Genomic DNA, 16,062 nt, shown 5'->3' with positions numbered 1-16,062 from the left:
AAAAAAGACAAGGAAACCACAGAACCTCTTGATCTGCATCCTGGGGTTTGAAAGAGCAATGTGGATGTATTGGGTTCTGCATTCCAAAATTTCATAGGTTCTAAAACTGCTCCCATGGACTGAAAACAGAAAATATAACCCCCTCCTCCCTTAAGAAAGAAGAGCAATGGGAAAAATAATGATAACAGTACACCAGTTAACTTGACTTTGCAGTAGTAAATACTAGATTAGGAAAAAGATATCAAGGCTAATGAAAGGAATGCACATAAAATGCTGGAAGTACTCTATCTATGGAAATGAATAAGCAGCATCCATGAAAGTGAATAAACATTCAACATTTCTGGATGAGACCTTTAATCAGGACTGGAAAGAAAGGGGAGAAGTCGGAGTAAGAAGGTGGGAAAAAGGGAGGAAGAAGTACAAGGTTAAAGGAACATTTTTATAGCTCTCTCAAACTCATGAGGGATTGAATGATCACTTTCCATGGTGTTTTGTCCTTTGGTTGAATTATAAAGTGATTTATCTAAAAATTAATCTGATTATTTATTCGTATTGCCAAAAAGTAACGACAATCTTCACACTGTAGACTCAACAACCTCTCAACCCTTGCATATGGCCTTCAGGGCAAAATATTCCCTAAATTGCTATCTGTATTTTACAGGGTGAGCCAGGAGCTGTTGGTCCAAGGGTAAGTAAGTAATAATTTATCATTATTAACTGAAATGCTCTAACTTCCCTGTGGGTTTGTAACTCATAAAACAGTCAGATTTCATTCAGAAGGGAAATCCTCATATCAAACACCTCTAAGTCCATCAACAGTGAGAGTCCACTTCAAAGATTTGAAACTTAAACTTAGTTTATTTTCCAGTTCAAGTTTCTTGCCTTCATGCCTGTGTGGTAACAACATGACTAATCATCTGATTTGAAGCCCTGTAATGGTCACAGAACTGCATCCATTCACACTTTTGGTCAGTCAGCTGCATTATGTGGCCAATTCCACAGGTTGTCTTGATCCCAAAGCCCTCTGGCCCTATGTGAAGTGCTAATTTTACCCAAACTGCCGCCTTTATTCTGCAATACAAAACAAATAACGTGACAAACTCTTTCTGTCTCTGTGTATACAAAATATTCAACCACAAGGTCTAACTAGAACATTTCAAAACAGATTTAAGAGAAAATTTCTACCCTCAAAGAGAGATTATTAAATTGGAGTTTATTAAATTCAAAGGTATTTACCATAAAGTGTAAAATGAAGATGGAGCATAGAAATGTTTAAAATGTATTATGGCATGATGGGAGAGATAACATACTAAAACTATAGGTTTGGAAGCATTGATTCGTCTTCCTTCATCCTTCATTTTTTTATTAAATTGTTTTAGCTATATTAAGTTTATTTTCCTTAGGAATTCCAGTTTCCAGGCTGAAAGTGAAATATCAATTGTAAATTGCGTATCATTCATCTAATGACAATGAAATATGATTATTCAACAGGGCTTACGTGGTAAACCTGGCCCTAAAGGAGACAAGGGAGCAATGGGAGCCCCTGTAAGTATCAGACTTTATTGTATCTCTTTGATGGTCAGTGGGAAGATCCAGTGTTCTGATAATGCCATAAGTAGAGTCAGTGGTTTAGTGGTTAAATATAAGGTAACCTTGGTTGAGAATAACAGTTTAGAACGTGACTCCAATGAATCTAGAGTGCTTGTATATGACATGAGAGCTAGGATAGGAGCAAGTGAGATACGTTTATTGTTCAATATTTCTTTACAGGGAATTGCTGGTTTGCCTGGACCAATTGGACTTGATGGAATTCCTGGGCACCCGGGGAATAAAGGAGAAAAGGTACCAACATTAGAGTGTTCCAGGATGTTTCTAGATAGGACACTTCATGGAGTACACATCATCATTTTTCATATATTGTAACTTGCCTTGTGTCATTCAATTATGAAAGAAGAAATCACCTTTGGCCCTAGAGACTGTTCCATCACTCAGTTAGATCAGGATTGATCTCAAGAATAATTCCATCAATCTATAAATGCCAGGGAATTAAATGGAAATGACAAAGACCATTTTGCTTGACCTGCAAGATTCAATAGTTATTAAGGCCTAAGGCTCCAAAGCAACTGAATATTCTTATATTTTTGAAAGACTTTCTCTTGCATTCATTGTAAATGAAGAGCAAGCTAAAGAAATAACATGAATCTGGGGCAGGATCACACATTGGTTGTGGGGGGGATGCTATTGGTGTGATGGTTATCGACATAGAATTGATAAAGATCAAAAATTGGCAAAGTTTCACTGGGCTGGAATTGGAAGAGGGCTGAAGCAGCAGGCTAGTAACATGAGGGCACACAATGCCAGAAGCAGGAGGTAAGTAGATAATTTGGGGTTGGCATTAGAAATTGCCTATTAGCCCCTTGACTTTGTTCTGCCATTTATTGAAATCGGTGCCAGTCTATCTATTAACTCCACCCAGCTCGAAATGCCTGTAAGCTTTAAATGAACGGTGCAGGTTTTCTCTCCTTTCATTAGCTAAGGTGGAAGGAGGATGGTAGTTGGTGGGGATCTGAGAGATGGATGAAGGCATCATAAAAGGGAGCTGGAGTTGGTTTTCCATGCCGGTTCATAATGGATGAGATTCTGCTCAAGCATATCCCCTTTGTGTATTCCCGAAGCACTCTCACAAGCTATATTGCAAGCACGGCCGAGGTCCAGAAGTCGTGTACGGGCTGCTGGCATTGTGTGCCATGGGATGCCAAGCATTTCCACACATCATAGCTTCAGGCACACGGAGAAGGTGGAAGGGAATCTGCAGACTTCCCACGTCCACAAATACTCCACATATTTCTACGTGATGTTTGATCATTTTATTTTTCAAATGTGGCTACACAATGAAAATTCTAGGCAACAATTTGTTCACCTAACAATATATTTTCTGACTGTGATGGTATTGATCCTTTTTAAGGACACCTAGGCTTAATTTTGGTTCTTTGTGTAGTAACTTATCTTAACTGTAATATCCAAACATACACCAAAATAGACTTGAATGACCCTGGGCTTGGAAGAACAGAAATTCCCATTAGCACTTACGGTAACTGTTGAGGGGGGGCCTGCATCATTGCATGTGGAGTCTATCTGTGTGCACATTTTCTGTCTTAAGTTTCAGTGGTAAACAGTAAATACCCTTTAATGGTGGCCAATGGTCCTTTCAAGGTCAAGAAGTTGTGAATTACACAAAGTTAAAGAAAATGGAGAAGCCAAATGTGACACCAAATCATCTCCATGCACATCCCAATGGGAATTGCAATCCTTCCAAACCAAGGTCCTGAACCATTTATTCTGCAGCATCTCTCATCCTTCAGAACTGGCCATTTTCCATTTTAGATATAATCAAAACTATTAACCTGGCATAAAATTTTAGACTATCAATGGATTAATTTTAATTTAATTTTAAAGTAATGGTTACTCATTTTTTTTTTTAACTCACCTCAATGAAAGGATGCCAGGAAATTAACATTGAATGGTATAACAGGCCCTTCGGCCCATCAACTCTGATGCCAATCTAACTAATCCCACCTGCCTACACGTGTTCCAAATCCATCTATTCCCTTCTGTTCCAGAGTCTGTATGTAGCAATCACATTTGCTTCCATCACCTCCTCTAGTAGGGTATTCTTGGTATAAAGTCTTGTTCTCTGGGTAAAATAATCTTGCCTTGCACAACTCCTTTAAACCTTCTCCTTCAACTTATGCCCTTTTATTTTTACTGTGGTCTGGGAAAAGACTCTGTCTACCCTGTCAGTGCCTCTCATAATTTTATATGTTTCTAACAAGTTGATCCCGCTCCCAAGTCTGATGCTTCAGAGAAAATGATATGTTTGTTTAGTTTTTCTTCATAGTTAATACACTCCAATCCAGGTAGCGTACTGGTGAATCTCTTATCAACACAAATTGTAAATGCCATCACAAAGAAGGCACAATAGCACCTCTACTTTCAGAGGAGCTTGCATAACTTTGTCACACTACCAAAAATGCTGACAAACTTCCATAGGTGCACAGTGCAGAATATCCTAACAGGCTGCATCATAGCCTGGGAAGAGAAAAGGCTGCACAGAGTAGTGGATACAGCCCAGTCCATCACAGGTGAAGCCTCCCCACTACTGAGCACATCAGCATGGAGTGTTCTCACAGGAAAGCAGCAACTATCATCAAGCATACACACCACCCAGGCCACGCTCTCCCCTCGTTGCTACCATCAGGAAGGAGGTGCAGGAGCCACAGGACCCACACTGCCAGTTTCAGAGGCAGTTATTACTCCTCAGCTATTAGGTTCTTGAATCACTGGGATAATTTCACTCAACGTCACTTACCCAACACTGAACTGTTCTCAAAATCCATGGATTCACTTTCATGGACTCTTCATCTCATGTTCTTGATATTTATTGCTTGCTTGCTTGCTTATTTATTTTCTTTTGCATTTTAACAGTCTTTTGCACATTGCCTGATTGCCTTGTTGTGCGCAGGTTTTCATTGATTCTGTTCTGTTTCTTTGCAATTAAAAGGGTGTCTGCAAGAAAATGAATCTCAGTATAGTGAATGGTGACATATTTGTACTTTGGTAATAAATTGACTTTGAACTTTTAAAGACCCCACCATCCAGGCCATGCCCTCTTCTCACTATTAACATCGGGCAGGAGGTACAGGAGCCTGAGGTCCCACATCACCAGGTTCAGGAACAGTAATTACCCTTCAACCATCAGGCTATTGAACTCGCATGGTTATTTTCATTCACCACAGCTCTGAACTGTTTCTACGACTTACAAACTCACTTTCAAGGAATCTTTACAACTCGTTCTCAGAATTATTTTCTGTATTTGCACATTCGACGTTTGTCAGTCTGTTTATATATTTTTCATAAAGTTCCATTGTATTTCTTTTTCCTGTAAACATCTGCATAAATAAATCTCAAAGTGGTAGTAGAATCACAAACACGAGAAAATCTGCAGATGACGGCACCATATACTTACTTTGATAATAAATGTACTTTTCATTTTGAACAATACTCAAATGTAGCCATACCAAAAGTATAAAGAGATACAACATGATACACCAATTTTTATACTTAGGGCACCAACTAATGAAGGCAAGAATGCCATATGCCTGATGGAGGGTCTTGGTCCAAAATTTCGATTGTTTATTCCTCTCCACATCCTGTATGCTGCCTGATCTGCTGAGTTCCTCCAGCACTTTCTGTGTGTTCCTCTGGATTCGAAGATTCGAAGTATATTATTATTAAAGCATTTTATTATTATTTCCCACATCTGCAGAATCTCCTGATTTTATATCATATGCCTTCTTGTGAGGTGGCCTTCAGAATGTGTCAACTAAACCATTCCACAGTCGCAAACACGAGGAAATCAGCAGATGCTGGAAATTCAAACAACACACACAAAATACTGGTGGAACGCAGCAGGCCAGGCGGCATCTATAGGGAGAAGCATTCCACAGTTGCCTATTTTAATGACAAGTTGTGTCCATCGATCTGAACCCACCAATGCTCGGGTCTACCTCCGGGCTGCTCCGGGGATTTGGATCTACGGACTCAATTCGGTTCAGAATGTTGTGGCTTGCTTCCATTGCTTGCATGACTTGTGGATTTTTGTCCTTCTTCCTCCGTGCATTGGGTGTTGGTCTTTATATTTTTTTAATGGTGTTATTTTTGGGTTTCTTGCTTGTGGCCGCCAGTAAGCAGGCAAATCTGAGGGTTGTATAATTTATATATTCTTTGATAATAAATGTACTTTGAAATATATTTTAAAAACTAATTTTGATTCTATTATTTCTTTTTAGGGAATTGATGGTATTGGCATCCCAGGAATACCTGGAGAAAAGGGGATTGAGGGAGAAAAGGTAAAACAATTTACTTCATAACTACCAAACAATGGGTGATTTGCCTGTAATTTAGCACACTCAGAGTTTCATCCAGTAAATGATATTTTTGATTTAAAGGTCAATGGCAAATCTCTTCATTTCAAATAAGTTGGAGATTATTTTATTGCTGACCCTTTGCATTTTCCTGTACCCAGAGGTTCAAATTGTTTAGGCAATCAGGTGACTGAAGACAAAGACACATTATTTTAACCCTTGAAATCCATTTAACTGCTAGTAAATTGCACTAACTAAAAACCGTGGAACTGGTATTTCACTGTTGTGGAGCCTGGTGGTACTTGTGGCTTTTAGGAGCCATGATAAAGCCATGGGGTTATTAGATGGGGGCAAATAAATGTACCGAGTTGGAATGAGTGTGATCCAGCCTGTTAAGGTAAGATTAGTTATAAAAAAGACTCAACAGTGGCAATATTTCATTATGAGTTTGAGGAAATTTGGTGTGTCACCAAAAATACTGGCAAGTTTCTATGGATGTACCGTGGAGAGCATTCTGATTGCATCACTGTCTGGTGTAGGGGGGTGGGGAACAAACTGCAGAGCCATCAGTCAGCTCCATCACGTGCACTAGCTTCTGTAGTATCCAGGACATCTTCAAGGAGAGGTGCCTCAAAGAGGCGGTATCTGTTGTTAAGGACCCCCATCACCCAGGTCATGCCTTGTTCTCATTGCTCCTATCAGGAAGGAGATACAGAAACCTAAAACCCAACAATTCATGTGCAGTTTCTTCCCCTCTGCCATTAGATAGCTGAATGGACATTCAGCCCATGAACACTATCTGACTATTTTTATTTCTATTTCACGACATATGCTGGTGATATTAATCTGATTCTGATTCAGTTCTAATGTAATATTTTCTGATGTCCTTCCTGTATAGAGTCTTGGGGTTAAAAGTGCACAGTAACTGCTCAACACAACTTGAGTCTTAACGTGGACAAGACCAGAGACTTTAGAATGGTGCAATCTGACCATCCCCCCCTGCATGTCCATCATTCCTTTACCGAGAGAGCTAAGAAGCACCATGTTTCTGGGAGTCTCATTTGGTGCCTCACCACTGTCTCTTTGGTCAAGAAAACATAGAAACGTCTCCAATTCCTGAGGAGACTGGGGCGAGTGAAGTCCCCCTCCGCTGCCACGTTAACCAAATTTTACTGGTGCACCATCGAGAGTGTCCTGGCCCGCTTGACCACTGGTACGGGAATTGCAAGCCATCTGACCACAGGTCCCTAGTATTGTGAGAACTGCTGAGAGGATCTTTGGGTTTCCCTTCCACCCATGCAAGATATTTATCAGGAGCACTCCGTTTGCAAGGCCTGAGCAACGTCAGTGATTGTTCATATCCATCGAACAGTCTCTTTGAACCCCCTCCACCAGGAGAAACTGCAGTGTCAGGACAGGAACTGTTAGGATGGGCAACAGCTTCTTCTCCCTGACCATGAGACTACTGAACTCCCCACCACCACCCAGGTCTCATCACGTGATGTACCAGTAACAATACACAGTTTACTTTTTAACTTGTATATGCAACTGATTATTTATTAATTTATTTGGGTAGTACTACTTTGTGTTATGTGTATGAGTTATATATACTGTGCTGTGCACCTTAGTCTGGAGGAACATTGTTTCATTTGGCAGTATATGTTGTAGAGTTGTTTGACAATAAACTTGAACTTCCAGGAAGTAGTAATAGTAAAGTATATAAAATAGAAGAGAGATTCATTATAGGGAAGATTGTGTGCCTGAGTAATGAAGTATAAACATGATGCAGGAAATCTCAGAGCTTTGCTGTTGTTCATACATCATAAGTTAGATGAAAACCCTGCCTGCACGTATAAACACGTCTCGCGGTTTATTCAGTCCCATATTCTGCAGAGGAACATGGGAACAGCTTAGATATGATAACTCAGCATTTCAGAATGACGGAGATGGCTGAAGGGAAGGGTGAAAACAGGGGGCTGGGGTTGGAGGCAGATGTAGGCTTTGTAGATATCAGAACAAGGAGTAGTCCTGTGCAATTGAAAAGGAAAATAACTCCACTCAAAAGTTGTAAAAGCAACATAACATGTTTATCAAGTAAGTTTTAAAATTACTCATCAGTTACATTAAAATCAGTGAAGGTAGGTTCATGTTATAGCAGCATCTATGGAGGGGATTAAGCAGTCAAGATCCTTCTTCAGGACTGAAAAAGGAGCAGAACCCAAAATAAGAAGTTGGAGGAAAGGGAGGGAGTCAGGAGAGATTACTGGAAGTCAGAGAAACTAGTGCTCATATCATCAGGTTGGAAGCTACCCAGACTGAATTTCAGATGGAGGAGAACACCAGTCCGGATGAAGGGCCCAGGTCTGAAATGTTACCTGTTTACTCCCTTCATCAGATGCTGCCTGACATGCTGAGTTCTTCACAACACACACAAAATGCTGGAGGAACTCAGCAGGCCGGGCAGCATCTGAGAAAAAGAGTACAGTCGATGTTTCCAGCTGAAACCCTTCAGCAGGACTGGAGAGAAGAAGCTAAGGAGTAGATTTAAAAGGTTGGGGGAGGGAGAGAGAACAACCAGGTAGTAGGTGAGGGATGGGGAGGGATGAAGTAAAGAGCTGAGATGTTGATTGGTGAAAGAGACAGGAAGCCATGGAAGAAAGAAAAAAGGGGAAGAAGCACCAGAGGGAGGCCATGGGTGGGCAAGGAGGTAAAGTGTGTGAGGGAAAAGGGGATGGGGAATTGTGAAGGGGAAAGGGGGTGGGAGGCATCACCGGATATTTGAGAAATCAATATTCATGCTATCAGGTTAGAGGCTGCCCAAATGCTGCTGTTCCTCCAACCTGAGTGTGGCCTCATCACAACAGTGGAGGAGGCCATGGATGGACATATCGGAATGTGAATGAAAAGTGGTATTAAAATGGGTGGACACTGGGAGCTCCTGCTTTCTCTGGCAGATGGAGCATAGATGCTCGGCGAAGTGGTCTCCCAATCGACTTCGGGTCTCACCGATATACAGGAAGCCACACTGAGATCACCGAACACAGTATATGACCCAAACAGTCTCACAGGTGAAGAGTCATCTCACCTGGAACGACGGTTTAAGGCCCTGAATGGTAGTGAAAGAGGAGTTGTAGAGGTAGGTGAAGCACCTGTTGCACTTGCAGGGGTTAGTGCCGGGAGTGAGATCAGTAGGGAGTGATGAATGGCGGGGATTAGTGCCGGGAGTGATGAATGGCGGGGGTTAGTGCCGGGAGTGAGATCAGTGGGGAGTGATGAATGGCGGGGATTAGTGCCGGGAGTGAGATCAGTGGGGAGTGGTGAATGGCGGGGATTAGTGCTGGGAGTGAGATCAGTGGGGAGTGATGAATGGCGGGGATTAGTGCCGGGAGTGAGATCAGTGGGGAGTGGTGAATGGCGGGGATTAGTGCCGGGAGTGAGATCAGTGGGGAGTGGTGAATGGCAGGGATTAGTGCCGGGAGTGAGATCAGTGGGGAGTGATGAATGCCGGGGATTAGTGCCGGGAGTGAGATCAGTGGGGAGTGGTGAATGGCGGGGATTAGTGCCGGGAGTGAGATCAGTGGGGAGTGGTGAATGGCGGGGATTAGTGCCGGGAGTGAGATCAGTAGGGAGTGATGAATGGCGGGGATTAGTACCGGGAGTGAGATCAGTGGGGAGTGATGAATGGCGGGGATTAGTGCCGGGAGTGAGATCAGTGGGGAGTGATGAATGCCGGGGATTAGTGCCGGGAGTGAGATCAGTAGGGAGTGATGAATGCCGGGGATTAGTGCCGGGAGTGAGATCAGTAGGGAGTGATGAATGCCGGGGATTAGTGCCGGGAGTGAGATCAGTAGGGAGTGATGAATGGCGGGGATTAGTGCCGGGAGTGAGATCAGTAGGGAGTGATGAATGGCGGGGATTAGTGCCGGGAGTGAGATCAGTAGGGAGTGATGAATGGCGGGGATTAGTGCCGGGAGTGAGATCAGTGGGGAGTGATGAATGGCGGGGATTAGTACCGGGAGTGAGATCAGTGGGGAGTGATGAATGGCGGGGATTAGTGCCGGGAGTGAGATCAGTGGGGAGTGATGAATGGACAAGGGAGTGATCCCTGTGGAAAGCAGAAAATGGGGGGCAGGGAAAGATGTGCTTGGTGGTGGGAACCAGTTGGAGGTGGTAGAGGTTATGGAGATTTCTGTGCTGAGCACAGAAGCTGGTGAGGTGGTAGGTGACGACAAGAGGAACCCTATCTCTGGTAGAGTGGCAGCAGGATGGGGCATGAGCAGGCATGTGAGAAATGGAAGATATATGGTTGCTGGCAGCATTGATAGTGGAGGAAGGGAAGCCAGTTTCTTTGAGAAAGGAGGACACCTCCTTTATTCTAGAATAAAAAGTCTCCCCTTGAGAGCATATGCAGCGGAGGCGGAGGAATTGAGAGGAGGGGATAGCGTTTTTACAAGTAGCAGGGTGGGACAAGGTATAGTCCAGGTAGCTGTGAGAGTCTGTGAGTTTGTAATAGACATTGGTGGATGAGCTGTCTCTGGAGATAGAGACAGTGAGATTGAAAAAAGGAAGGGAGGTGTCAGAAATGGACCAGGTGAATTTGAGGCCAGTTCCCCTCCACGACCACTCTCCTCTGTCTAGCTGAACATCCTCACTCTCAATAATTTCTCCTCTGGCTCCTCCCACCTCCTTCAAACAAAAGGGGTATCCAGCTATGCCTGCCTGTTTGCTGGCTAAAAGGAACAGTCTATGTTCCAAGCCTACACTGGTGGCCATCCGCATCGTTCCTCTGCTACGTCAATGACTGCATTGGTGCTGCTCCTGCACCCATGCTGAACTCTTCAATTTCATCCACTTTGCTTCCAACTTCTACCCTGCCCTCAAATTCACCTGGTTCATATCCAACACCTTCCTACTAAAGGGTTTTGACCTGAAATGTCGACTTCTTCTCTCCGTAGATGTTGCCTGGTCTGCTGAGTTCCTCCAGCATCTTGTGTTTATTGCTCTAGATTTCCAGCATGTGCAGAATTTCATGCGTTTAATTTTATTTGTGTGTGTGTGTTTATACACACACACGTGATTAGGAAAGAGGAGTTAGAATGCACGGTAGTTATGGGAAAGGTTGAAGGGAAGAAAGTATGGCACCTGATGATGATGAGATATATTTAAAAAAACAGAATTTCATTGCTATATACCAATGCCTTATAAAGCCCCAGCATCACACCCTGCTCTTTTAATCAAGACCTCTTGAAATGAATGCTAACACTGCATTTGTCTTTCTCACTACCAACTCAACCTGGAAAATTAACCTTCAGGGTGTTCTGCACAAGGACTCCCAAGTCCCTCAGCGTCTCAGATATTTGTATTTTCCTCCCCGTTTAGAAAATAGTCTGCACATTTATTTCTTCTACCAAAGTGCATGAGCATGTATTTATTGTACAGATTAAACTGAAAGATTGATCAATATATTGTCTATGTTCCTTGGAACTTGTCTGGACATGCACCATTATAATTAAAAAAATTCTTTTGGCTTTTATTCATTTTTTTCTTGTTAAAGAACTAATGACAATTTTTTCTCCTTCAGGGAGCTACTGGCCCACAGGGGAGCCCAGGTTACAAGGCAAGTCATTTTGTAAATATCCATAAATCTCTTTGGTGGTCTGTATTCATTCACTAAAAAATCACAAAAACATAGATTAGCTGATCATTAGTGCCTTTCATTGTCTGTTCTTGCTGTTACACTTTTGCAGCTGTGATTCCTCAATAACAGCAATGACTCAATTTAAACATAGTTTCATGCTGGCTGCAAAGTGCTTTGACATCCTGAGATCCTGCGAGGTATCACATAAATGCAAGTTATTTCTTCCTTCAGAAAAGTCTCACTGTAAGAACAGCAGGAGTTTTATTCTGTGGGTGGAGGGGGAGGGGCATAGGACCATAATCGGGGAAATGGGACAGGATCCCAGTGAAAGAGAATGTTAGGAAACACCAGTTCAGGCATGGCAGTAAAATCTGTCTCTAACCTGAAGCCTCAAACCCTGAAATGGTTACTGAAATATTATTTTATCCATCTGTTCTCCTTAGGGTGATCAAGGAGACAAAGGGAAGAATGGAGAGGCTGGCCAAAAGGTGAGAGTTGAGTAAGTTACACTTGGTTTTGCTGCCAAGTTTATGCTTTGTTAGTGATCCTTGTACATCCTCCAAATGCTTCAGCGATCAGAACTTAAGTCATATAGGATCCAGTGCTGGGATCTCTGTTGCAGGTATGATTTGGATGGAAATACACGTCTTCTGATTATTACTTTTGCAGACATGTAGACACTGCCGGAGTCATGCATAGTCAAGGTCGAAGTTGAGTTTGTCATATACACAAAGACACATGTTTGCCGGAGCAATGAAAAACTTAATTGCAGAAGCATCACAGGCACAAGATATCATCTCAGTAGTATTCACAAGAAAAACATGTTAAGTACATTTTTTTTCAAGAACATGTCGCATGCCTATTACTTAACCCTTAGGTCCCCTCTGCCTTCTCATTCTCCTATTGTCCACTCTCCTCTCCTATCGGATTCCTTTGGCCTACCTGGCTTCATCTATCACCTTCCAGCTAACCTCCTTCCTAACCAAAATTATATACACCTGTGACATGACTAAAAAATTTTTATAGTCTGTGCCCCAACCAATAAGGCAAACATGCCTGTGCCTTCTTTACTTCCTACCCATTGTGTTGCCACTTTCATTGATTCCACCCTGAAAGTGTGAAAGCTTGCACCCCAAAACCCCTCTGCATATTAGGACTCTGAAGGTTCCTGCCATTTGCTGTATAACTTGTTGCGTAGTGCTTCTGCAAAAAGGCTCTTTCGTGGTGTTTATGCCCCCTGTAGGTATCCCTATGACAACAATAAAGTTGAACATGAATTTTAATTTTCTTGCATTTGCTTTCCAAAATGCATTGCCTCAAACTTGATGGGATGAAATTCCATCTGTCTTCTTTCTGATCAAATTTCTAACTGATCAACATTTTGCTCTATCCTTGGTCAGCCATCCTCGCAGCCTCTTGCATCTACCATCTTGTGTAGCTAACTTTGGGCAAGAGGGTACTAAATACCAGTCCCACACCACCAAAGCTGAGCAACATTATGATCATATTGCATTAAAATTGACCCTTTTTTGTTCTAATTGTGTTCTTGAAAAAACTATATTTAACGTATGCTTTTCTTCTGAAAGCTGTTTATGATACCTTGTATTTGTGATGCTGCTGCACTGATGGACATATGTCCTTGTATATATGACAATAAACTCAAGTTTAACCTTGACTATCCACAACTCCAGCAGTTTCCATGGTGTCTGCAGATGTAATCACCAGAAGACCTATATTGTCATCCAAATCATACCTGCAACAGTGATCCCAGCACTGGATCATCTATGACTTAATCTTCTGGATCAGCCTACCAAGAAGAACATTTGCAAATGGTTGTCTAAAGCCTTACTTAAACGTCATGGGATGTAAGGATAACAGATATCCAGATTCAAAAATAGATTCAATAATTTTAGTTAATAATTTACTTGTATTGCAGCTGTTAGGGAGTATTCTGGGGTTAAATGAATATAGCAGATATTAATTTAAACAAGAAGTAGTCTTAAGTTCTTAAAGCAAATTGTAAATTGCAAGCAGTAAATTGAAATTAAAAGCACAACTTCACAAATAAACTATACAATCTGTAAGAGATATGATTTGCAAAATGCTGACTGTGAAATGTTTGCATATGAATCAGCCAAACGTTAAGACAATGGGGCTGTGTCAATTGGCCTGCATGAACTCAGGCAACTATAGGTTTCATTAAGCTCTCTATCATCAGAAGTGTTTAGAATATCTATTCAAATTATTTTCTCCAAACAAGGGCAGTTGAACCTTCAGAGGTGTCTTATCAATTATAAGGTGCTTCCAGTGTAAATATGTACCTCAAAGGAACCACTTGTTAACCCAAAGTATATTAAAGTAAACAATGACATTGTAATTATTGAAATTATATTGAAACACCTATTGTTAACTTTGATCTTAAGGGTATAAAATGTGATGTACTTTTGGGTTTGTGATCCTTTACTGAGTGTTTCTTTGAGAATGCCTGCTTGTTGCGATGAATAAGGACTTGTATATGGTAGATTCAGTGTCTCTGCGATCACAGTGACAACAACAGCAAAATTAGTAGCAGTTCTGCTTTAATCCTCGTCAATGCTTTAAATTAATCTTGAGTTTCTTTACTTGTCCCATTGAATATTCCTTTTGCCTTGCACCTGAATTACTTTCATCATTCAGCCTTTATTTTCCATCCAGTCACTGTTTGTTTCTTGCATCTGAATTTTTGAGTTGAGTTTGTTAGTACAGTAGGCACATTTCTGATAACTGAGGAAGTTATTATTTTAGCTCTTTTTCAATTATGCAGGGCAAACGTGGACCCAAAGGAGATCGAGGGGAAAAGGTAAGATCCTGGACATTAACTAAACCCACACATTGTACAGAATGAATGCGAAGCTGGTAGACACAAGAACTGTATAATAAGAATTGCATTCTTAATCTGAACTGGGTGAAAAACTTTGCAATAATTCACAGCAATTTCAAATTCTATTTACAGGGAAACAAAGGAGAAATTGGTGAATTGGGGCCACAGGGATTTGCAGTAAGAAAATATCATTTGTTTTGGTTTCTGATATATTGCTCGTTACTTACAGGGATAAAGTTTGTAGGTCCTTGTGGATATTGACAGCAACATATATTGGATGACCTATTAATTGCAGCAGTAGGCAGCAAATTCAGAGGTGTAACAGTAATCAGATTAGATTAGATTCAACTTCATTGTCATTGTGCTGAGTACAGATACAAAGCCAAATGAAATGCAGTCAGCATCTAACCAGAAATGCAAAGAACAGTGTTATTTACAAAATAACTGTGAATAAAAAGTAAGTACTACAGCACACAAATATTAAAGTACTAAGACAGTCCAATATGGGTGTAATACTGCTTAGCACTGTGATGTGAGGTGCAGCAGGGTCACAGCCTCAGGGAAGAATCTCTTCCTGTGCCTGCTGGTGCAGGAGCGGAGGCTCCTGTAGCGCCTACCGGATGGGAGAGAGTAAAAAGTCTATGGTTAGGGTGAGATGCATCCTTGATAATGCTTTTCGCCCTGCCAGGCAGCATTTATGGTAGATGTTCTCAATGGTGGGCAACTGGGTGTCGATAATCCGGTGGGCAGTTTTCACTACATGCTGGAGTGCTTTGCAGTCCAATACAGGATTTTAAGAAGTCCTTAAAGTTTTCTGATTTTTAAAACCATTTCCCTTACCATATTCCTCAAATTTGCCTCTTTGATAGGGACTTCCAGGACCGATAGGTTTGAAAGGAAACAAAGTAAGTGATTTGCTCAAGCTCATGCTTGAATTATAGTGGTTTTAATCATGGCACTAACTGAGATACGATGCCTTAATTTTGTTCCATTTGCTTCACTGATAGGGAGATAGAGGCTATCCAGGAGATCCAGCCAAAGGGGTAATTATTTCTTAATATTTTTCTTTCTTCCTTTAATATATTTCTAATTCTCTGAAAAATAAGTTTTGGTCACCTGACCAAATTCTCCTTTTGCTGCTCTGGGTCTAATGGTGGTTCTTGAAGTGTTCTAAATATTTTTACCAAGTTATATCTACTATGCAAATAAGAGAAGCATTGGTAACATCATGTGGATTAAAATGTTGAAAACCATTAGACAGTAATGCACAACATATGGTACATGACACCTCGCTGGCTGATTGCTTCAATCTAGTCTACCCCAATGAGCTGTAAGGACCAGTGATGTGCAATACTTGCCCAATGAAAATGGAAGTCTGGCTTCAAGGAAGGTTTGGCACATCATCTGCCTGTCTAAAACGATTGAATGGCTGGGAATTAGCAAAACTCTGATTTTCAGAAATATATAAAAAATTATTAACATAATTAAAAAATTGAAATTGAGAAATAATTAAGTAATTTATGTAAAATAAAGTTAATGATTCAAAATGTTTAAATTAACTCAGTTAATTAAGGAAACAAAGTTACTTGAATCTTATCCTTTGAGTTTCTGCTCTCCATTTAAATGAATGGAGATTTTTA

The 16,062-nt window shown here is 41.2% G+C and overlaps 1 protein-coding gene and 1 long non-coding RNA gene across 3 annotated transcripts in view; one reads left to right on the top strand and one right to left on the bottom strand.

The window, feature by feature from the left end:
- The window catches only part of LOC132403616 (uncharacterized), a 331,526-nt gene that overhangs the window by 6,678 nt on the left and 308,786 nt on the right, over positions 1 to 16,062 (bottom strand). For both annotated transcript variants that reach the window (XR_009515306.1, XR_009515305.1), the window contains exon 3: positions 4,370 to 4,566. This is a non-coding gene — a long non-coding RNA (uncharacterized LOC132403616). The remainder of the gene's footprint in view (positions 1 to 4,369; positions 4,567 to 16,062) is intronic.
- The window catches only part of LOC132403613 (collagen alpha-1(VII) chain-like), a 414,548-nt gene that overhangs the window by 149,282 nt on the left and 249,204 nt on the right, over positions 1 to 16,062 (top strand). Inside the window, exons 32-41 of the mRNA XM_059987065.1 lie at positions 662 to 688; positions 1,492 to 1,545; positions 1,771 to 1,842; positions 5,850 to 5,909; positions 11,506 to 11,541; positions 12,006 to 12,050; positions 14,366 to 14,401; positions 14,555 to 14,599; positions 15,292 to 15,327; positions 15,430 to 15,465. Of these exons, the coding sequence (XP_059843048.1) occupies positions 662 to 688; positions 1,492 to 1,545; positions 1,771 to 1,842; positions 5,850 to 5,909; positions 11,506 to 11,541; positions 12,006 to 12,050; positions 14,366 to 14,401; positions 14,555 to 14,599; positions 15,292 to 15,327; positions 15,430 to 15,465 (447 nt within the window). The remainder of the gene's footprint in view (positions 1 to 661; positions 689 to 1,491; positions 1,546 to 1,770; positions 1,843 to 5,849; positions 5,910 to 11,505; positions 11,542 to 12,005; positions 12,051 to 14,365; positions 14,402 to 14,554; positions 14,600 to 15,291; positions 15,328 to 15,429; positions 15,466 to 16,062) is intronic.

This window comes from Hypanus sabinus, chromosome 13 (assembly GCF_030144855.1).
Source record: "Hypanus sabinus isolate sHypSab1 chromosome 13, sHypSab1.hap1, whole genome shotgun sequence".
Taxonomy (NCBI): domain Eukaryota; kingdom Metazoa; phylum Chordata; class Chondrichthyes; order Myliobatiformes; family Dasyatidae; genus Hypanus; species Hypanus sabinus.
Note: the sequence above shows the minus strand (reverse complement) of the source record. Positions and strands in the feature narration are given on the sequence as shown.